Below are 22,430 nucleotides of genomic sequence, written 5' to 3' on the forward strand. Positions count from 1 at the left end.
GGCACCACGCATGGGACAAGCAGCCAACGACAGGCACGCAGGCGGCGGGTCCTACATACTTGTGTATATATATATATATAAATAAATAATACACATGTGCAACTGATTAATGGGCTAAGAGGTCAAACTGATCGACGCTACGTGGCATCAGATCACACCGCATGGAGCCCCCCGTCAGAGTTATTGATGTCTTAGATGAGATTGTGCCCCGTGGGTTAATTCTGTAAAATTTAGTGCAATGAATGGTTATACTATTTATTAGTTTGTGAGGGATGAGATGGCGAGGGTTCAACTCATTTTATTTAAAAAAAAGTGAGGAGCGAAAGAGATGGAAACCCCGGCATCATTTCATTAAAAAAAAAAGTGAGGAGCGAGAGAGATGGAAACCACGGCGATCGACGTTTTGGTCCCATTTTCGGAAGACGACGCAAGCAAGATGCATGTTCTCTGACATCTGTAACGTGCTAATCCAAAACAAATTTGGAGCTGCCGCTAGCTATGTTCAGTTCAGACGAGAAAAACACGCATGGAGCAAATCTGGAAAAAAAAAACATGTGCGCCTGGAGCGTGCGGCGGTGGCGGCAAGGCAACAGCAGCAGGAGCAAAAAAAAGCACCTTTTAGCGGCCTGGTTGCCGCCGTTATAAACACAGCGGAATGGCATATGAACACACGACCAAATCTTGCACAAACAACAGCATCAAAGCAGTAGTGATTCTCGTCGTCTTTCTCCGTCCAGGAGAACATCATCCACACACCACATCCCCTCACAATGCAGCATGTCAAACACAGGAGGAAAGAAGGGGCATCATCTTTTCTATTTCTTTTAATATCCAGCACATACCAGCAGAGTTCTCAAATTCCCAACCAACAACAAAAGAAGAGAACCCGGCACATAAGAATCTCCAAAATTTACTACATCTTTGACAGTCAATTCAAAGCTAACTCAGGCGCCAAGAGGCAGGGGCGGACCTAGTGGCGGCCTGTAAGTATATGAACCCTAAAAGAGCTTCGGTAAACAGTGTTTATGTCCATTGAAAATAGAAATTTTAGTGGCGGCATGTGCCCTCGCTCGGCTCAACGTTGCTCCGCCCCTGCCAAGAGGCTCCTTAGACAACCGTGATCGCTTTACCAAACCGTTCCGAGGCTACACGAGCCCATCCATGGATCTCGGAGCCAGCAGGGCCGGCCCTGGCGGGGGGCAGGGGGGGCGGCCGCCCTGGGCCCCCAAATCCCAGGGGCCCACCCTAGGTTCAAGTGTCAAACGAGTTAGGAATTAGGATTAGGACGGGAATAGCAACGAACGCTGAACGCAGTCACACAACTCGTACACGTCGTGTAGGGGGCCGCCGCTAGGCAAAACTCATACGCGTCGTCTTAGGGGGCTGACACGGGGGCCAGCGTCAAAACTCGTACGCGTTGTCCAGGGAGCCGCCAGGGAATCGCCGCCAGCAAGGGCCGCCGCCAGGACTCATAAGGATTATCCAAATCGCAATTAAAACTCCGATCGCTGCCAGGGCCGCCGCCGCGTCGTGCGCATCAACGACTGGTTGTTGGACTGCGTCTGCGCCATCGTCCAGGTACAGTACTCATCGCTGTATATACGCGCGCGAACAACCCGGCGGCCCGGCGATTGCTGTTCCTGACCACTCTGCGGCGACCAATCGGCTTGTTGCTTGCGGACCTTACGGTTGGTGCCAATTCGCTTCTATGACCAGGTGATTCGATTGCCAATTCCTCAATTCTCCGTACCATTAATTATTAATTTACTATCACAAATTATTTAATCTCAACTGATTTATAATTATTGTGTATTTATAATAATTTTAGTACTGTAACATTTGATAGGTATAAATATCGAGAAATGTTAGAAGAAACTTTTAAGGTAATATGTATAAATAATTTGATATGAATATTGCTTTTAGATATATTTAAATATTTATTGGTAATATTATATATATACTTATTATAATGTTTATATTAAAGGCTCCAAGTTTTACTTTCGCCCCGGGCCTCCCAAATCTCAGGACCGGCCCTGGGAGCCAGGTATGAACATGTTCAGCACGCGAGCGCATCTCAGCGTCACCTTTGGCTCTACGGTCACACGCTCGAGCGCAGGGCCGCTCTTCTCCAGGATGCCGCACAGCAGCTCCAGCTGAGCCCTGTAGCACCGGAACCCGGTCATGTACACCGTCTTGAGGTTGTTGTGGCAGCGCGTGCAGGGGACTCCCTCCCCTGTCACCTCCCCTTCCCAGCAGCAGCCGCGGCGCGTCTCGTACAACATCTGTTTCAGAAGCAGCCATGCACATACAGTTAGTCAACACAACACACATTGTGCTGCAGGGTTTACTCTTTCCCAAAGGTAATTCTGAAAGTTTACGATGCAGGAATTAGTGTACTCTAGGTGCATTTAGTACCGTGTGAAGCCTCATATCGGTACTAATAGTCTTCTTGGGGACTAGCCATTAGGCTTAGTACTAATATTGCTCAGATTAGTATCGGATCAAAAAGCAGCCTGTACATACAAGTCGAGTGTTGGGTCCAAGGAAGGATGTGTACTTCGGAGGCTCAAATCATGGACTAATTAGGCTTAATAGATTCGTCTCGCCGTTTAACCTCCACTTATGTAATCGGTTTTGTAAATAGTTTACGTTTAATACTCCTAATTAGTATCCAAACATCGATGTGACGGGTGCTTAAAAATAAGCAACCCGAACCAAACCAGACCTTACTAGTTTTGGTATTGCTTACTTGCTAAAATAGTTGCTAGGAATACACTCCAATTCTACATAGTGAATTGTATCACTCTTCGACTATACGATGAGTAAATGTATGTATTGCTCTTCCTAGAATTGGGGTATTTGTATCCTTTTTATCCTGATTTAAAATCGGGGATGCTTCAAATTGGGACTCGAAAAAAATGGTTAAATGCATGTTTAGTAGAACCTGATCCTGTCAATGAGGCTTATTAGATGGCCTTGGAGTTTATAAAATCTAGTTTTCACTGGAAAAAAACCCCATTATATAAATGTGAATCATCCTTTCTCCTGACAAGCTTTGAATAATAATATATTTAATTACATCATACATCAAAACAATCAATGCAACTTGATACAATGAGTTCATGACCAACTTTAAGTGCTGATTGACTGACCGAATCACACTACAAAAGCAGAGTAGAGTCGTAATAAAATATAAAGTCAACACTAGAGATCTAGGGAGATGCAGGCACATATATAGCTAATCAAGTGGGGCATTTTTTTTTTCTCTTGTGAGAATATTAGTTTCAAGAAGTGAGTTAATTTTTCTTGTTTTCAAATAAGTTTTTTGAATAATTGAGTGATTGTCTAACCATCTAAATCATATTGAGCACTATACATTTAGGTGATGTAGTTTATGAGATACTCCCTTCGGTGTTAACTTTACGACGTTGAACTAATTAGCTTCTCATAAACATTACAGATTAATAACAAAGAGTATATTAAACTTGCAGGTGATTTTTAGTCAGCAAATGTATATTTTCTTAATTTTTCTTGTGTTTTGATGGCATTGGTGGGTGTTAGCAGCCCTATAACTCTGAATTGGTCAGCCCACTTGAACCCATTTTTTTATATCAGCAGCGGTTGTTTAAAGGGGTGTTTGGATACTAGGTGCTAAACTTTAGCAGTGTTACATCGGATGTTCGGATGCTAATTAGGAGGACTAAACATGAGCTAATTATAAAACTAATTGCAGAATCCTATGCTAATTCGCGAGACAATTCTATTAAGCCTAATTAATCCGTCATTAGCAAATAGTTATTGTAGCACCACATTATCAAATCATGGACTAATTAGGTTTAATAGATTCGTCTCGCGAATTAGACTTGTTGGGGGGAAATATCAACGGCCCCCTAATACGCAGCTTAAGGAAACAAACCTGAAGGACCGGGCCCACCAAAGTGTGATCAAGTCTCCGCCTCGACCGACCCCAGCGTCAGGACCGGGAGCGCCCGACCTCCCTCCGCGGGGTTTCCGCCTCGACCGACCGTGCCCCCAGGGTCGGGACCCCCCGACCCTGTGCCACGAAGGTTCCGCCTCGCCCGACCCCGAGCGAGGGAGTCGGGCGCGTCGAGGCCCACGGGTCAGAATCCTCCTCGGATACGTTCCGCGTAGACAGGACAAATCCGGTGGGGCCCCCCGTCGGACTCACCATAAATGCGCCGCAGAGAGGGCAGAGCGCAGGGCGACCGCGCCCCCCACGCAACCCGGCGCAAGTACCCACGCACGACCCTCCTGTACGAGCTACAGTACTGGCGGCCAGCTCCCATTCGTCACAAAGTACTCATGACCTCCGGCGACCAGAGGTAAGCTAGGAGCAGCCCCGTCCTCGGGCCCCGCAGGCCCTCGGGCCCCGCGCAAACGGCAGTACAAGCGTGGAGCTCCCCCTCTACAAGCCATCGTCAGAGCGGCGGTATCCACCGTCCCCCCTAACGGACGGCAAGGTGACGACGAAACCCCCTCATCATGATCTACCCTGATACCTACGAACGTCGAAGTAGCTACCTGCGAGGAGCAGCGACACTTGGCATCCGGCGGCGACTCCTTCGAGCATGCACGACGGCACGCGTTCAGGGTCGGCAGGACGCCAGGCGCTATGAGCCCCTGCCCCCTTTTCCGCCAGGCCTTTTTACCATCTCACTCTCTACCTTTTACCCGGTTCCCAATTGTAACTCCGGCCGGCCCCTTGTGATATAAAAGGCGGAACTTAGAGCCGGAGAGGGGGACCGAGGGAGACCGATCGATCAGGATCTCAAAGATCAACATTCCTCCTAGAACTCAAGAGACCTGGGACCAGTCCCTCTCTCGCCCGTCTATAACCCCCTACTACAGAATCCCCGCACGGGCAACACGAGCATCCTCGATACTGGACGTAGGGCTCCCTTTGCCCGAACCAGTCTAATCCGTGTCTCCCGTGCAACCATCTGAGGCTTACGCGCATAAAAGAAATTCACTAGTCTAAGTCCTGATCCGCCGATCTTGACAACGACAGTTGGCGCGCCAGGTAGGGGACCTTTGCGCGTACATCACCAAGTCTCAGATGGCCAATCGCGATCGCAGCTTCGCTCCGGGCTCCCTGATCCGCTTTGGGAGCCTGGACTTTCTGGCCACCGGGAACGGGATCGAGCTGATCCCTGTCCACGTCCTGCCCGCTCGTCCTGCGCCCCTCGGCACCACCGCCAGGACGGCGACGACGAGAGGTCGGACACCGGCCGGAAGGGCCTCACCAGAAGGATGGCTCTTCGGGCTACGCAACACCGCGGGGGCTCATGGCCGCCTCCTAACGCGGTCCCTCGCCACGTCGCCCGCGAGCAACGAGCTCGTAGGCGTGGCAAGGGCAGCCTCCGACGCTAGCTCTAGTAACGAGAATCCTGACCCCTCGCGCGAGTGCTTCATGGCTGACGCACACTCCGAGGGGTCCAACGGCGATGGTGCCGAGGGGAGGCAGCGGCCTCCCCCCTCGCGCGCCGCAGCTACGACTGGGGCCCTACCCAGGGCGCCAGAGGGCTCTATGCTACCGGGAGAGCACTTGGGCGCACGCCGAGAAGTAGAGCACCCCCACCACGAGGGAGGAGCACGACAACGAGCGCGCGACGTCCAGGAACGCATCTGTGCGGATGGAGAGCGTCCACCGCTCTTTGCCCGTGCCAGTCAGAACGTCGCCGCCGCGGCGGTGCTGCTCCGGCAGCTCCCCGAGCCGGCAACGCCTGAGGAGCGACGGGCGCGCCAGGAGATGCGTAACCTACTCGAGTGCGCCGCCGTCCAGCAGGCGGAAAGTTCGGCGTCTCGACGACGCGGCCAGAATGCCAGTAAGGCAACACAGGGCGCCCCCCCGGAGCGGCGGGGGGAATCTGTCCATCAACCCCTTCCGGAGGCAACTCCGGCGGCGACCGCCCCGCGAGCACCGCCGCTCGCGGTAGGCGAGGCCCGATCCATCCACCAACGCGTCGGTCCCATTCGCGACGCCCGCGACACACTGAACGCGCGGAGACGTTCCCGCGCGGACAGGGCGGACGGGGCGGACCGTGGCTACCACGTCCACCGTGGCGGACGCTACGACAGCGGGGAGGATCGCAGTCCGAGCCCTGGAGCAGCTGGACCTCGAGCTTTCTCTGCGCGCATCCTGAGCGCGCCCTTCCCGCCGCGCTTCCGGCAGCCTACGAGCGTGGCCAAATACTCGGGGGAGACCAACCCTGGGGTATGGCTCAGCGATTACCGACTCGCATGTCAGGCCGGCGGGGCGGACGATGACCTGTTCATCATCCGGAACTTACCTCTGTTTCTGGCAGACTCCACGAGAGCCTGGCTAGAGCACATCCCTTCAGGACGCGTTCGTAACTGGAACGACCTAAAGGAGGTTTTCGTAGGAAACTTCCAAGGGACGTACACTCGCCCTGGCAACTCCTGGGACCTCCGGAGCTGCCGCCAGGGGGCAGAAGAGTCCCTCCGGGATTACATCCGGCGTTTCTCCAGGAAGCGCACCGAGCTCTCCAACGTCGCCGACGCCGACGTCATAGGAGCTTTCCTAGCAGGGACCTCATGCCGGCCCCTCGTCCATGAACTAGGGCGCCGAGGTCCCCGAACCACGGAGGAGCTCCTCAACATCGCCACTAGCTATGCCTCCGGCGAAGAGGCTGTCAGAGCGATCTTTGATCGATCCAAAGGCAAGGCAAAGCGGGAGGAGGATGCCGGCGAAGGCACCTCCAACCGCCAGCAACAGAAGAAGAAGAGCAAGCAGCGGCGCGAGGCCCCCCTCGTGGCCGCAGTCGAACGAAAGCGAGGGCAGCCGCCCCCCGAGGGCACGCCCGGCTTCTTCGACAAGCTGCTCGAGGGACCGTGCCCGAACCACGAGTTCCCCGTCAAACACGCCTACAAAGACTGCAACCTCATGAAGAGGTTCTTCGTGGGCAACCCGGTGAAGGGCGATCGGAAACGGAAGCCCGATGAGGAAAAGAAGGGCGACGAGGAGAAGGAAGACGGCTTCCCCAAAGTGGACGGCTGCTTCATGATCTTCGGGGGACCCGCTGCGTACGACACCACGCGCCAGCACAAGCTAGAGCGTCGGGAGGTTTACGCCGCCGAGCCTGCGACCCCGACTTTCCTCGATTGGTCCGCGCCGGCCATCACCTTCGACAGATCCGACCACCCTGGACGCGTCCGGCATCCAGGGCGCTATCCTCTCGTCGTCGACCCCATCATTGGCACGACGCGTCTCACCAAGGTACTCATGGATGGGGGAAGCGGCCTCAACCTCCTCTACGCTGAAACCCTCGACGCCATGGGGATCGACCGCTCCCGTCTCCGCCCTAGCAAGGCCCCCTTTCATGGCGTCGTGCCAGGGAAGCAGGCGACACCCCTCGGGCAGATCGACCTGCCCATCACGTTTGGGACCCCTTCCAATTACAGGAAGGAGGTCCTCACCTTCGAGGTGGTGGGCTTTCGCGGAACCTACCACGCCATCCTGGGCCGCCCATGCTACGCGAAGTTCATGGCAATCCCCAACTACACCTACCTCAAGCTCAAGCTGCCGGGGCCCAATGGAGTCATCACCGTCGGCACGACCTTCCAGAAGGCATACGAGTGCGACGTCGAGTGCTGCGAATACGCCGCGGCTATCACCATCTCGGGCGACATGGTGGCCCAACTTGAGGAAACCATTGAGGACCGGTCCGACGCCAAGCAGTCAGGAATCCCCTCCAAGCCCACCGAAGGTATCAAAGAAGCCCCCTCAATCCCGGTTGTTCCAGCGCAGGGGTGGTGCGAATCAGCGCGGCCCTATCTCCCAAATAGGAAAGCGCGCTCGTCGGCTTCCTTCGCGCAAACAGCGATGTCTTTGCGTGGAAACCCTCGGACATGCCAGGCATCCCGAGAGAAGTCGCCGAGCATTCCCTGAACATCAGGGCCGGCTCTAAGCCGGTGAAGCAGGGCTTGCGCCGTTTCGACGAAGAAAGGCGCAGGGCCATTGGCGAAGATCTTGAAAAGCTCCTGGCGGCTGGCTTCATCAAGGAGGTACACCACCCCGAGTGGTTGGCCAATCCTGTTCTTGTACCGAAAAAGAATGGGAAATGGAGAATGTGTGTCGATTATACCGGTCTCAACAAAGCGTGTCCAAAGGATCCATTCCCTTTGCCGCGTATAGACCAAATAGTCGACTCGACGGCCGGGTGCGAAACACTCAGCTTCCTCGATGCGTACTCCGGCTACCACCAAATCGCGATGAAGGAGGCCGACCAGCTCGCCACGTCCTTCATCACCCCCTTCGGCCCCTATTGCTACGTCAAGATGCCATTCGGCCTCAAAAACGCGGGGGCCACCTTCCAGCGATGTATGCTTAAGTGCTTTGGAGACCTCATCGGGCGAACCGTTGAGGCTTATGTTGACGACATCGTGGTCAAATCTAGGAAGAGCGATCAGCTTGTTCCCGACCTGGAGTTAGCCTTCGAAAGGCTAAGGGATAAGCATATTAAGCTTAACCCAGAGAAATGCGTGTTCGGTGTCCCAAGGGGCATGCTGCTAGGCTTCATCGTCTCCGTGCGCGGCATCAAGGCGAACCCGGAGAAGATAGCGGCCATCAGCGGCATGGGGCCGATCCGGAACATGAAGGGAGTGCAGCGCGTCATGGGATGCTTAGCATCCCTAAGTCGCTTCATCTCGCGCCTCGGCGAACGCGGACTCCCCCTCTACCGGCTCCTCAAGAAGTCCGACCGCTTCGAGTGGACCAGCGAGGCGCAGGAGGCGCTTGACCGGCTCAAGGACCTCCTGACGAAGGCCCCGATCCTGGTTCCGCCGGCCGACGGTGAGACCCTCTTACTCTACGTCGCGGCAACCACCCAGGTGGTCAGTACGGCCCTAGTAGTGGAGCGGGAGGAGGAGGGGCACACTCTTAAGGTGCAACGCCCGGTGTACTTCATCAGCGAGGTGTTGTCCGAATCCAAGTCACGATACCCACAGATCCAAAAGTTGGTCTACGCCGTCCTCATCACGAAGAGGAAGCTGCGTCACTATTTCACCTCCCATCCGGTAACGGTCGTCTCTTCATTCCCGCTTGGTGAGGTCATCCGGAACCCAAATGCAACAGGGAGGATCGCGAAGTGGGCGGTTGAGCTTATGGACCAGGGTATCACCTACGCCCCCCGCACCGCCATCAAATCCCAGGTACTTGCCGATTTCGTGGCTGAATGGACAGAGGTGCAAAAGCCACCGGTGGCAGAAGAGCAGGAGTTTTGGACGCTGTACTTCGACGGGTCGCTGATGAGGGCCCGCGCCGGAGCAGGCCTCGTCTTCATCTCCCCACTAGGCATGCGCATCAGGTACATGATTCGCCTCCATTTTCCTGCATCCAACAATGTCGCTGAGTATGAAGCCCTTCTCAACGGGCTTCGCATCGCCATCGAGCTGGGCATCCGTCGACTGGACGTCCGAGGCGATTCCCAGTTGGTCGTCGAACAAGTCATGAAAGAGTGGAGCTGCCATGACCCAAAGATGGCCGCCTACTGCAACGAGGTACGTAAGCTCGAGGACAAGTTCGACGGGCTGGAGCTCAATCACGTCGCAAGGCGCTTCAACGAAGCCGCCGACGAGCTCGCTAAGGCGGCGTCTGGCCGGACGCCCGCCCCCGACGGCGTCTTCGTTAGCGACCAGCTGAAGCCTTCGATCCGCTACCCGGAGCCAGCAGGGGTCGGCGGGGCATACCCAGCCTCGGGGTCGGGATCCGGGTCAGGGGAGGTCGGCAATACGCCACCTACCCGGGACCCGAACACCAATCCCGAGGAAAACAACGCCGCCCCGCCCGACCCGGCCGCGGAAGCCAAGCCCTCCGACCCCACGGTTATGGAAATCGAGGCGGGTCCCGCGGCGGGGGCCGAACCCCCGACCGATTGGAGAGCCCCGTACCTCGAATACCTTATCCACGACGCGCTCCCAACTGACAAGATCGAAGCCCGCAGGATCACGCGCCGAGCGAAATCCTTCGCCATCATCGACCAAGAGCTTTACAAGCGAAGCCACACGGGGATCCTCCAGCGCTGCATCCCGATCGAGCAGGGAAGGGCGCTGATCCAGGACATCCACGCCGGGGCCTGCGGCCACCACGCTGCGCCAAGGACGCTGGTAGGCAATGCCTTCCGACAAGGTTTCTACTGGCCAACCGCGGTCGCAGATGTTACCCAGGTAGTCCGCACTTGCGAAGGATGCCAATTCTTTGCCCGCCAAACCCATCTGCCCGCACAGGCGTTGCAAACCATCCCCATCACGTGGCCGTTCGCGGTCTGGGGGTTGGATCTTGTTGGACCCTTCAAAAGGGCGCCCGGGGGCTTCACCCACCTACTCGTCGCTGTCGACAAGTTTTCCAAATGGATCGAAGCAAGGCCTGTGGCGCAGATCAAGTCCGAGCAGGCGGTACAATTCTTCACCGACATCATCCACCGCTTCGGGATCCCGAACTCCATCATAACCGACAACGGTACGCAGTTCACCGGAAAAAGATTCCTCCAGTTCTGCGACGACCACCACATTCGAGTGGATTGGGCGGCAGTTGCGCACCCCCGCACGAACGGGCAAGTCGAACGAGCCAATGGCATGATACTCCAGGGTCTCAAGCCACGGATCTTCGACCGCCTTAAAAAGTTCAGCGGACAATGGGTTGCGGAACTCCCAGCAGTCCTCTGGAGCTTGAGAACGACCCCCAGCCGGGCGACGGGGTTCACCCCGTTCTTCATGGTTTACGGGTCCGAGGCCATTCTGCCCACCGACTTGGAGTACGGATCACCAAGGGTCAAGGCGTACGACGAACAGGGAAACCAGGCGTCGCTCGAGGACGCACAAGACCAACTCGACGAAGCACGAGACGTAGCCCTCCTGCATTCGGCTAAGTACCAGCAGGCCCTACGGCGTTACCACAGCCGCAGGATACAAGGCCACGCCTTCAACGTTGGAGATCTAGTGCTTCGCCTCGTCCAAGACAACAGGGGTCGGCACAAGTTGACTCCCCCTTGGGAAGGCCCGTTCATCATCGCACAGGTGCTACGGCCAGGCACCTACAAGCTGGCAACTCCCGACGGGCAAATCTTCAGCAACGCCTGGAACATAGAACAGCTAAGACGCTTCTATCCATAGCTCTTGTTCATAATTTATACATAACTTTGCCCCCCGTTTTCGTTTAAGCTCAGGGGTATCCGACCCTGGCCTCGCTCCAAGGTCGCATACCCCTCGGGGGCTACCAGTTTTGTTCTTCTGCTAAAAAGAAACCCTGAGCCACCTTGGCTCAGGCCTTTTCGTTTAAGCTCAGGGGTATCCGACCCTAGCCTCGCTCCAATGTCGCATACCCCTCGGGGGCTACCAGTTTTGACCTTCACGAAACAAGAAGGTTTTTTCTTTTAAGCTCAGGGGTATCCGATCCTGGCCTGGCCCCAGGATCAAACACCCCTCGGGGGCTATCGGGGGCTCCGACCCCAGCCGCTGGGCACCGCTAAAAAGAAACGTTTTTTCTTCTTTCAGAAAACTGGCCACTCCCTTTCGAAAAACCTTTGGCTACAGAAAGATAAGGATGCGTGAACGGTACTCAGCCAAGTTGCGATCGGACTGCGAGAAGCCTATGCCCCAGCGGCTACGGTACCTTCGCTCATCAAAAACTTACTGACGCACCCGGCAACGCATCCAAACGCTTTCAAAAACCAAAGGAATAACAAAGGGAAACGGTTTCCTTAGCGAAATAAAAAGTCATAAGAACAGGCCTGTATGGCCAACGCAAACAAGTTCGAAACGACTGACTTAAATACAAACGTCTTTTGGGCACATGCCCGGTGCAGCTAATTAATAGGAGGGTCGGCTGGAGCGGTAGTCCCAGGGTCGGTGACGGCGGCGGCTTCAGGGTCGGCGGCAGCAGGGGCCTCGGGGCCGGCAAGATTGGCCTCAGGGTCGGCTGGGGGAACGGCTTCATCCTCCAACAGCTTCGCGAGGGCCTCCGCCGGCGCGGTCACCGCGGAGTCGATCTCGTCCAGCTCGGCGTCGGTATAGCCGACGCAGTACCCGCCACTCATCCCGACAAAATTAATGTCGGCATAGTGAGAGCCGAAGACTCCAAAGGCGCGCCGCACACCAAGGTGAAGCGCATCCACGGCAATCTCACGACGACGACGGCGCACCTCAAGAACATGGGCTGGCAGCGAGCTCGACCCTTCTTCCGGAGCGACGCCAAAGTCCTCGCAGACGACGCGGACCGCATCCCGCAAGGCGCCGTGCTCGCCGCGCTCCTCGTCAAGCGAAGCCTGCAACTTGGCAAGGTCCTCTGCAGGAGCCAATCAAGAAACCTCACCAAGTTAAAGAAAACGAAACACCGACAGCACGGAAATACAAAAGCAGAAAGAGCCTCACCGTCGGCCTTGGCCCGCAGCTCGTGTTCCCGGGCGACACTGAGGGACACGGCGGTCTGGAGCCCGTCCACCTGCAAACGGAATTGGTCGCGCTCCGCTCGAAGGGCCGCGTTCTCCCCCCTCAGCCACGCCAGTTCCTCGGCGTCCCGGCGGGCCCGCTCGGTAGCAGCTGCCCTTAGCCCCTCGGCGTCATGGCGCGCCTTTTCCATGGCGGCCTGGAATTCCTCAAGGTCGAGGCGGGCCTTCTCCGCGACAGCCTAGAGCTTGGCCTCGGCGCGCCGCGCCCCCTCTAGCGCCGCCTGCTCGCGCCCCTCCAGGTCGCGAATGGCCCCCTGGGCAGCACCGAGCTGCAGGGCCAGACCCCTGGAGCGCTCCCTCTCGGCGGTGTAGTGCTCCCAGAGTTTCCGCTGCCGCCGGAGGAAATTGGATTTCTCCAGACTGGCCTCCTGAAGAGCCTGCAAAGTAACATGACGGTAAGACAAGAAAGTAAAAGGAAAAGAGCTTATCACCGAGCGGCGGAAACGAACATACCTGGTTACCAGGGATTACGGTGTCGGCCAAGGCTCCCAACGCCGAGGTCAGCGCCGCTTGAGCCCGGGCGACGCCGCCATGCACCACCTGCCACTTATGCCACTCAGCAGCATCGTCCAGTGCATAAAGGCGCCGTAGCGGATCGTCGCGGGATGACCAGCGGAGGATGTGCCCTCTCCACGCCCCGGGGACGGAGGAAGCCGAGGGCGGAACGGAGCCCGACTCTGATGTCGTCGCCAACGACGACATCACGACGCCAGAGATCCCAGGGTCTACCGACGACTCCGGCGCCTGCACGCCCGTCGCCACCGCGGCCGCCGACGGCACCTCTGTGGACACATCCACCTCGGCCGCCGGACGCACCCCCGTGAGAGCAGCCGGGGCGGGGACCTCGCCCTCCGGCACCAGTACCTCCACCACCGCCGCGCCCTCGGGGACCAGCGCCCCCTCTGCCTCCGACCTCGCCACGTCAGCAGGGGCATCCGCCCCGCCCACCGCCGTCTCCGCATCCTCCGCCTCGTCGGTGTCGAGGTCAATCACCTCCCCGGCTTGTGGGCCCGGAGGAATCGCGGCCTGGACCGGAAGAACGACCGGTGGGGCCGCGGGCGGAGTGGGGTCCGCTCCCCCTCCGGCGGCTGACCCCGCCACCGTCCCAACGACCGGCCCCTCAGCGGCCACCTCCGCTGGGAGACCTGCGGCCACACCAGGAACCCCGCCAGTCGCCGCTGGCGGGGCGGCGGCCCGTCCCCCAGAGGAGGACGACGACCGCAGCATCTTTTTGGGCGCCAGCCGCGGGCTGACGCCACGAGGAGAAGCGCTGCAACATCGACGAATAAACGTCAAATAGAAACATATGGAAAGAGAAAGGAAAAATGACATGCGGAGAGGGTCAACTTACGACCTCGAAGTGAAGGGGCGACGTACGCGCTTCGACTCGGAGCCAGACGCCGACCCCGGGGCGTCTGGCAGTGGCCGCTTGTCGCCACCCCGTTGCCCCCCGCCAGCAGGCACGATGGCGGGGGCAGCCCCCACGGATCCCCGAGGAGCCCCCCGAACGGACTCCTGGGGGGCGCCCACTGAAGACCCCTGAGGGACGCTCCGGCTCGGCGCCAGGGCGACATCCCTCGCCGGCACCGAAGGAGCACCCCGCGCCTGCTCCTGGGGAGTGCCCTGGGACGGCCCTGAAGGGGCGCCCCGCGTCCCCCTCTGGGGAGGATCCTGTGCCGACCCTCGGGGGACGCCCTGCGTCGCCCCCTGAGGAGCGGTCCGCGCAGGCTCCGGGAGCACGCGCTGTGCCGACCCCTGAGGCCCGGCCCCAGAACCAGGGGGAGCCGGATCCCGCACGGGCGCTCCCGCCGCCGCACCCCCTGCCGCCGTCTGTGGGGGTACGTCGCGAATCACTAAAGCCCCCGCACGGGGGGCAAACAGTTCCCATTCTTCCTCCTCCTCCTCCTCCTCTTGTTCTTCTTCTTCTTCTTCTTCATCGTCGTCGTCGTCGTCAGACACGACCGCCCCTTTCCGCCGCCGTAGAAGCTCCTTGGCGGCCCCCTGCCGCTGCTTCTCCGTCTCCTTGTCCTTGCGGCGCTTGTCCTTCTCCGCCTGAGCGCGGTTGAGGGCCCTCCGTACGGCATCCTCCGGCACCGGCGGGAGAGAGTCCTTAACCCGGGTCAGCGAGCCCTATGAGGCGAAAAAGAGGATCAACATCAGAACGACAAGACGGCGGAACATCAGGGGGAAGAGGTAGTGACCCAGACGCCTTACCAGGTCCACGAAGCCCGGCTCCGGGCGCATCGGCGGGTGCCCAGGGATCGGGTACTCAACGTCCTTGTCCTCCAGCGCCTCCCGGAGCCGTTGCTGGATCTCAGAGTCGGCGAGCGCGCCTATCGCCAGGACGGTGCCATCGGGCGGCGTGTCGGGGGTCATGACGCCAAGGGGCCGGATCCGGAGCATCAGCGGCGCCACCCGCCGTGCGTGGTAGGCGCCGATGACGCCGGCACCAGTAAGCCCCGCCCGCTTCAATTGCCCGATGGCCTGCAGGAGGTCGGAGATCTTCTTCTTCTCCTTCTCCACCGGTCCGTACGCCCACACGTCGGGCGCCACATCGATGGTGCGGCCGGTGAACGTCGGCAAGGGGGAGTTGGGGTAGTTCTTCACGTAGAACCATTGGTTGTGCCACCCCTTATGGGACACAGAGGTCTTCACCGTCATATACTCCTTGGAGCGAGTATGACGGAGGTGGATGCCGGCGCACCCAATCGGCACCGGAGGCGACTGATGCTGGCCCCCGGCCTTCCCGGTCTTCTGGTAGAGGCTGACCGCGAAAAAGTACTTCCACAGCTCGAAGTGGGGTTCGATCCCCAGGAATCCCTCACACAACGCGACGAACGCCGCAATGTGCTGGATCCCGTTGGGGTTGAGGTGCTGGAGCTCGAGCCCGTAGTAATGGAGCAGCCCGCGGAAGAAACGGCTCGGAGGGGAGGCGAATCCCCGCTCATGGAAATGGGCGAAGGAGACGACGTAGCCGGCGAGCGGCGACGGAACCTGCTCCGACTCCGGCAGCCTCCACTCATCCCCCGCCGTCCTCTCGCAGAGGAGCCCCTTCCGCACCGACCCTCGGCGCGCTTGGCGGTGAAATGGGAGATTCCCCAGGAAGCCATCACCAAGGAGGGAAGAGGGCCGACGAAGACGAAGGCAAAACGCGCGGCGAAGGGCGGCGGGAACAAGGAAGGCAAAGCGAGCGCAGGGGAGCAAGAAGGCGAGAAGGCTTGGGCGCAAAAGGAGAGGCACCAGGGCGGCGTGTTCCAGCTTTTATAGGAGGAGTACCGGGGAAGTCAAACCGACGCCCCGGCCGCCATAAATGCGGCGCCAGGTACGCCCCTGCTACGCCCGTTTCCTTTCGAAAATCGCGCGCACGATCGGCCGCGAAAAAACATCCTATCTTCCTCGATCCGCGGGACGGCGCTTCCATAACTCCACTCCCCGGGCTTCGCGCCCACGACGCTCCGCACGACCGGCCCTGGCGCACCAACCGCTCCGCTCCGGCCCAACACCCACAGGGAGGTAAGAAAGGGATACGGGGCTGAAAACGCCCCTACGGCCCAATACGGTCCAGGGGTTCGAAAGCTGGCCCAACACGGGTTCGACAGCTGCCCCAGGACATCCCCGAGCAAGGGGTGAGAAGGGACGGGCCCGCTAGCGGCCAACACCCAGGCGAGCAAACGCCAAGGGCGCCCCAACCTCATGTTCGAGTCCCGCTCAGTATAACGTTCATGGTTTTTCCACGGGGAAAGGCAACGAGCCCTCAGATCCAATCGAACGGATCCGAGAACTATATGAACCGACTGGCGGGAAATTGGAGTACGCCACCAGCTTGGCCCAAGCCGGACCCCCCTGAACGGGGACCGGGACTCCACTCGAACTTACCCGTTTGCAGCTCAAACGAGCACCACGGTTCGTCCTACGCGGATAACGTGGCCCGGCTCAACCCCTCCGTCCTAGCGAACGGACGCTTGAGGGGCAACGATCAAAAAGTCGACCTGGCCTCCCGATCGGTTTCCTGCAGCGAGCGGGAGCTCGGGGGCTAGCCTCGCAAAAAACTACCACGCGTGTGGTCACAAACTGACAGGCTCCCTCAAGCATGGCAAAAGTGAAACAAGCGCGCCATAATGCAGGAACCGACGGCAAAACAGCGAAAGAAGCCTACGGAGGAGCACTCCTGCTCCACCACAGGCTCGGGGGCTACTGTTGGGGGGAAATATCAACGGCCCCCTAATACGCAGCTTAAGGAAACAAACCTGAAGGACCGGGCCCACCAAAGTGTGATCAAGTCTCCGCCTCGACCGACCCCAGCGTCAGGACCGGGAGCACCCGACCTCCCTCCGCGGGGTTTCCGCCTCGACCGACCGTGCCCCCAGGGTCGGGACCCCCCGACCCTGTGCCACGAAGGTTCCGCCTCGCCCGACCCCGAGCGAGGGAGTCGGGCGCGTCGAGGCCCACGGGTCAGAATCCTCCTCGGATACGTTCCGCGTAGACAGGACAAATCCGGTGGGGCCCCCCGTCGGACTCACCATAAATGCGCCGCAGAGAGGGCAGAGCGCAGGGCGACCGCGCCCCCCACGCAACCCGGCGCAAGTACCCACGCACGACCCTCCTGTACGAGCTACAGTACTGGCGGCCAGCTCCCATTCGTCACAAAGTACTCATGACCTCCGGCGACCAGAGGTAAGCTAGGAGCAGCCCCGTCCTCGGGCCCCGCAGGCCCTCGGGCCCCGCGCAAACGGCAGTACAAGCGTGGAGCTCCCCCTCTACAAGCCATCGTCAGAGCGGCGGTATCCACCGTCCCCCCTAACGGACGGCAAGGTGACGACGAAACCCCCTCATCATGATCTACCCTGATACCTACGAACGTCGAAGTAGCTACCTGCGAGGAGCAGCGACACTTGGCATCCGGCGGCGACTCCTTCGAGCATGCACGACGGCACGCGTTCAGGGTCGGCAGGACGCCAGGCGCTATGAGCCCCTGCCCCCTTTTCCGCCAGGCCTTTTTACCATCTCACTCTCTACCTTTTACCCGGTTCCCAATTGTAACTCCGGCCGGCCCCTTGTGATATAAAAGGCGGAACTTAGAGCCGGAGAGGGGGACCGAGGGAGACCGATCGATCAGGATCTCAAAGATCAACATTCCTCCTAGAACTCAAGAGACCTGGGACCAGTCCCTCTCTCGCCCGTCTGTAACCCCCTACTACAAAATCCCCGCACGGGCAACACGAGCATCCTCGATACTGGACGTAGGGCTCCCTTTGCCCGAACCAGTCTAATCCGTGTCTCCCGTGCAACCATCTGAGGCTTACGCGCATAAAAGAAATTCACTAGTCTAAGTCCTGATCCGCCGATCTTGACAACGACAAGACTCCATCTGTGCAATTAGTTTTGTAATTAGCTTATGTTTAATACTCCTAATTAGTATCAAATATCCGATGTGACATGTGCTAAATTTTAGTGGGGTATGATATCCGATGTGACATGTGCTAAATTTTAGTGGGTATGTCCCAACACCCCTTAGTACCATTTGCCGGCCACTCCCCTCGTATTTATCACTTGCAGCTCTTGCCTGTTTCGGGCCACAAAAAGTCCTTATCCAGAGAGCCGTTTGCATCGAGGTGGCAGGATTGCAGGAATGGCCTCGCCCACCATCCGAGCCGGCCGCCGCGTGGTGTTCTTCCCGCTCCCTTACCAGGGGCACTTCAACCCGATGCTCCGCCTCGCCGGCGCTCTGCACGCGCGCGGCGTCGCGGTCACCGTGTTCCACACCGATCTTCGCGCGCCAGACCCGACCTACTACCCCTCGGACTACCGCTTCGTGCCGGTGCCGGTCCATGTGCCCACAGAGCTCGTGGGGTCGGAGGACATCGCGAGGTTCGTGATGGAGCTGAACGTCAGCTGCGCAGCGCCGTTCAAGGAGCGGCTGGCGGCGCTGCTTGCGGGGGAGGAGGAGGAGGAGGAGGCAGGAGGCGTCCAGTGCGTGATTACAGACGTCATTTGGTACTCGGCGCAGGCGGCGGCGAGGGAGCTCGGCGTGCCGGCGCTGGGGCTCATGACCAGCAGTGCTGCGAGCTTCCGGAACATCATGGTCTACCCGACACTGATTGAGAAGTGCTACTTGCCTGTCCAAGGTAACTACAGCAAATCGAAATGTTTACTGTCTAGTACTAACGCTTGTTCTAACGACCAGGCACCAAAAATTCTCTGTTTCCTCTTTGCACGGCAGAGGAGCACAAGGATGATCCAGTCGACGTGCTGCCACCGTTCCGTGTGAGGGACCTTCAACGCATCGAGACGAGCAGCCTTGCCGACTTCGCCAGCCTGCTCGAGCACACAGTCGATGGAGGGCGGCAGTCCGCCGGCCTCATAATCAACACCGTCGAGGCCATCGAGGCGGTTGACCTCGACAAGATCCGCGAGGACATGCCCATCCCCGTGTTCCCCATAGGCCCTCTCAACATGGTCTCGCCGCCGGTGGAAAGCAGCTTGTACCAGTTGCAGCAAGACCGCCGGTGCCTCGACTGGCTGGACACGAAGGCGCCTGGCTCCGTTATCTACGTGAGCTTCGGGAGCCTTGCTGCCATGGACCCGCACGAGTTTGCGGAGCTGGCTTGGGGCCTGGCTGACAGTAAGCGCCCGTTCATCTGGGTGGTCAGGCCGAGCCTCATCCGCGGGTCCGAGTCCGGTGATCTGCCCGAAGGGTTTCGGGAAGAGATTGGCGATCGAGGCAGGATCGTCGACTGGGCTCCGCAGGATGAGGTGCTTGCTCACCCTGCAGTTTGCGCTTTCCTGACTCACAATGGTTGGAACTCGACGATGGAGGCTATATCACAAGGCGTGCCGATGATATCACGACCTTTCTTTGGTGACCAATATGGAAATGCTATGTTCGTGTGCCACGTTTGGAGGGTTGGAGTGGAGGTTCAAGTGGAAAACCAGCTCGAGAGAGGGAAGGTCAGAGATGCTATTGAGAAACTGATGGGCAGCAAAGAAGGGAAAGAGATTGGAGAGAGGATGATGAACCTGAAAGAGATAGCGGAGAAAGGCATTAAGGAGAGTGGATCATCTCACACAGCTTTCCTTAACTTGGCTGATCTCATATTTTCACTATGAAACACTTGTAAGGTACAAAGCGTATTTGTTATTGGTATGGAACGCATGGATTGGACGTGTACTTTCCTTTTGTAGTTTTATTCAATTTCCACTTTGAACTAGGAACCTAATTTAACATTTCGACAGATTCGGGGACCTGAGCTGTAGTAATTCAAAAGGTTGTGTTGATTCCCTCAGCATGTGGTCACTCAAAAGCCAAAAGTGTATACCCTGAACACATTAGTAGGCCAACGGCATGACTGAACAAGATAAACTATCACTTGAAATCAAATAAAATGTAAATCTTAAAATGTTCAATAATATTACTCTGACAGGAATGATGCTCACGAACAAGGAGCAAAAACAATTAAGTTCCTATCATCCTCATACATATATCATAAAGTATGCAAAAGTACACACTACGGTGAGACAATGAAATCCACTAGACGTTGCAAGGATGCATCGGTAGATCCACCTTTGGAAGTGCATTTCACTGCTGCATCCCTCAAATCTCTAATCCTTTCTCTAATCCTGTCTCCTTCCTCTCGGCCCATCAGTCTCTCTACACCCAACTGGACGTCCCCTCTCGTCAGCTGGTTCTCCACCTCCACCAATCTGACCCCAACCTTCCACACTTGGCACACGTACCTGGCGTTGCACAGCTGGTCTCCCCCCAGTGGCCTGCATATCATCGGCACGCCTCCCAGTATGCTCTCCAGCGTCGAGTTCCACCCGCAGTGCGTCAGAAAGGCCCCCACCGCGGGGTGCTTCAGCACCTCCTGCTGCGGAGCCCAGCTCACGATCCGCCCTCTGCCCCGTACCTCCTCCCGCAGCTCAGCAGGAAGCTCGCTGGACTCGCATCCACGCACCAGCCTCGGGCGGACCACCCACAGGAAGGAGCGCTTGCTGCCAGCCAGTCCCCAGGCCATCTCCGTGAGCTCGTGCGCATCGATGGACACCAAGCTCCCGAAGCTGACGTATATCACGGAGCTTGGTGGCTGCGCATCCAGCCATTCGATGCAGCTTCGGTCCTGGAGCAGCAAGCTGCTGTCCACGGACGGTGAGAGGATGTGGAGGGGGCCGACGGCGAACACTGGGACAACGATGTCCTGGTAGATGTTGGAAATGTCCGTGCCCTCGATGGCATCTAGCGTGTTGAGTATGAGGCCTGATGACTGTCGTACTCCAGCAACCATGTGAGTGAGCAGGTCTGCGTAGGCGCGGTACCGAGTGGCGTCCCTCTCATGATGCAAGTCCCTTACGAGCAAAGGAGGGAGCTCCTTGACGTCCGTGTCCAAATTCGACTCTGCCAAAATGATTTCAATGTCACTGTATTTTCTATCATGGAACAAATTATTGGGTAATTAAAGTACATGGAGAAAGTAGATTGAGCATTTCTAATAATCATAGAAAGGTACCAGGATAACAATGTGAATTTGGTACTTCAATACCCTTATATATGAATTCCAATTGACTCCACAATATGTCTTGCATTCAATTCGTGAGCTTGAAAATGTTTGGAGCACGGTATCTTTTAAGTAATCTAGGTATGGGAAAGTTGCCTTTGGTAAATAAAAATCATATCTTTGACGATCTGACCCCCATCTTGATATCAATATCTTTAAATTTGTATTCAAGATAGCACAATTGGATGCGGAAATTGAATGTTATAAGGACGAAGAACCCCGGATGCTAATTGTTCATCCACATGGTCAACTGGTCACTGAGCAAGGCAGCAAACTCCATACCTCGGATGGGCAAATAGCCTTTCTCCTCCAGAAGCGGGAACGCCAAGTACATCCTGAACTTGGCCGCGCTGCTGGTCATCAGAGGGAGCGCCTTAACGCCGAGCTCCCTCGCAACGCCAAGCGGCGCGAACCAGTCCACATCGGCGACCACGCAGACGACGTCGCGCGCGCCGGCGAGGTACTCCCTGAACGGCGCAGCGCAGCTCCTGTTCAGCGTGAGGACGAACGGCGCAACGTCGCTCGACTCGGCGAGCTCCGGCGGGACGCCGTCCCTGATGGACACGAAGTCGTAGTCCACGGGCAGCTTCCGGCGGTCCGGCGCGCGGGTCTCGGTGTGCACGACGGTGATGGCGAGGCCACGGGCGTGGAACGCCGCTGCGAGCCGGAGCATGGGTTCGATGTGGCCCTGGTAGGGGAGGGGGAATAGGACCACGCGAGGGCAGCCACCGGGAGCGTCGCTTGGAGTCATGGCCAGGTAGAGAGAGAGAGAGAGAGAGAGGGAGAGGGAGAGGGAGAACTCGACTCGATGTGTACAAGCGTGAGAAAGACGAAAAGTTGGGACAGGATCACGTGGAAAGGTGAAAAAAGTAGCATTTTTCGTTTTGCGGCATCTGACGTGGGTTGGCGGGGCTGTTTGGCTCGTAAGTGTTAAAAACACCTATCACATCGGATGTTTGATACTAATTAGAAATATTAAACATAGGTCAATTACAAAACTAATTGCACAGATGGAGTCTAATTCGCGAGATGAATCTATTAAGCCTAATTATTCCATGATTTGACAATGTGGTGCTACAATAACTATTTGCTAATTATGGATTAATTAGTTTTAATAGATTCGTCTCGTGAATTAGGGGTTCTGCAATTAGTTTTTTAATTTAAATATATTTAGTCCTCTAAATTAGCATCCAAACATCCGATGTGACACAACTAAAGTTTAGCACCTGATGTCCAAACACTCCCTTGTCCTAATTTGGGGGGAAGTTCCAGCCACTAGAGCGCCATATGGTCGTCGAGCATGTGCATGATGATGATTCAAGGCTGTTTTAGTCCAAAGAACATACAAGCATGAAGACCTTAATTTTTTTCTACTCTGATATACGCCGATGCA

General features: G+C 57.3%; 2 protein-coding genes across 2 annotated transcripts; one reads left to right on the forward strand and one right to left on the reverse strand.

Moving 5' to 3' along the window:
* Positions 1-18,049: 18,049 nt before the first annotated feature.
* LOC101780325 (DIMBOA UDP-glucosyltransferase BX8) lies at positions 18,050-19,709 on the forward strand. Its single transcript, XM_004972856.2, has 2 exons — positions 18,050-18,610; positions 18,706-19,709. Exons 1-2 carry the CDS (start codon positions 18,115-18,117, stop codon positions 19,590-19,592), a joined length of 1,383 nt encoding a protein of 460 aa, XP_004972913.1. The 5' UTR covers positions 18,050-18,114; the 3' UTR covers positions 19,593-19,709.
* Positions 19,710-19,847: 138 nt separating this feature from the next.
* Positions 19,848-21,849, reverse strand: LOC101780727 (DIMBOA UDP-glucosyltransferase BX8). Its single transcript, XM_004972857.4, has 2 exons — positions 21,320-21,849; positions 19,848-20,877 (listed from the first exon to the last, which is right to left on the reverse strand). The coding sequence occupies exons 1-2, from the start codon at positions 21,786-21,788 to the stop codon at positions 19,991-19,993; spliced, it is 1,356 nt and encodes a 451-aa protein (XP_004972914.1). The 5' UTR covers positions 21,789-21,849; the 3' UTR covers positions 19,848-19,990.
* Positions 21,850-22,430: the final 581 nt, after the last annotated feature.

Source organism: Setaria italica, chromosome VI (genome assembly GCF_000263155.2).
Source record: "Setaria italica strain Yugu1 chromosome VI, Setaria_italica_v2.0, whole genome shotgun sequence".
Classification (NCBI taxonomy): domain Eukaryota; kingdom Viridiplantae; phylum Streptophyta; class Magnoliopsida; order Poales; family Poaceae; genus Setaria; species Setaria italica.

Coding starts and splice junctions, on each gene's coding strand:
- LOC101780325 (XM_004972856.2), top strand. CDS start 18,115: ATGGCCTCGCCCACCATCCGAGCCGGCCGCCGCGTGGTGTTCTTCCCG. Junction 18,611..18,705: donor GTGCTACTTGCCTGTCCAAG/GTAACTACAGCA, acceptor TTTGCACGGCAG/AGGAGCACAAGGATGATCCA.
- LOC101780727 (XM_004972857.4), bottom strand. CDS start 21,788: ATGACTCCAAGCGACGCTCCCGGTGGCTGCCCTCGCGTGGTCCTATTC. Junction 20,878..21,319: donor AGGCTATTTGCCCATCCGAG/GTATGGAGTTTG, acceptor TCATTTTGGCAG/AGTCGAATTTGGACACGGAC.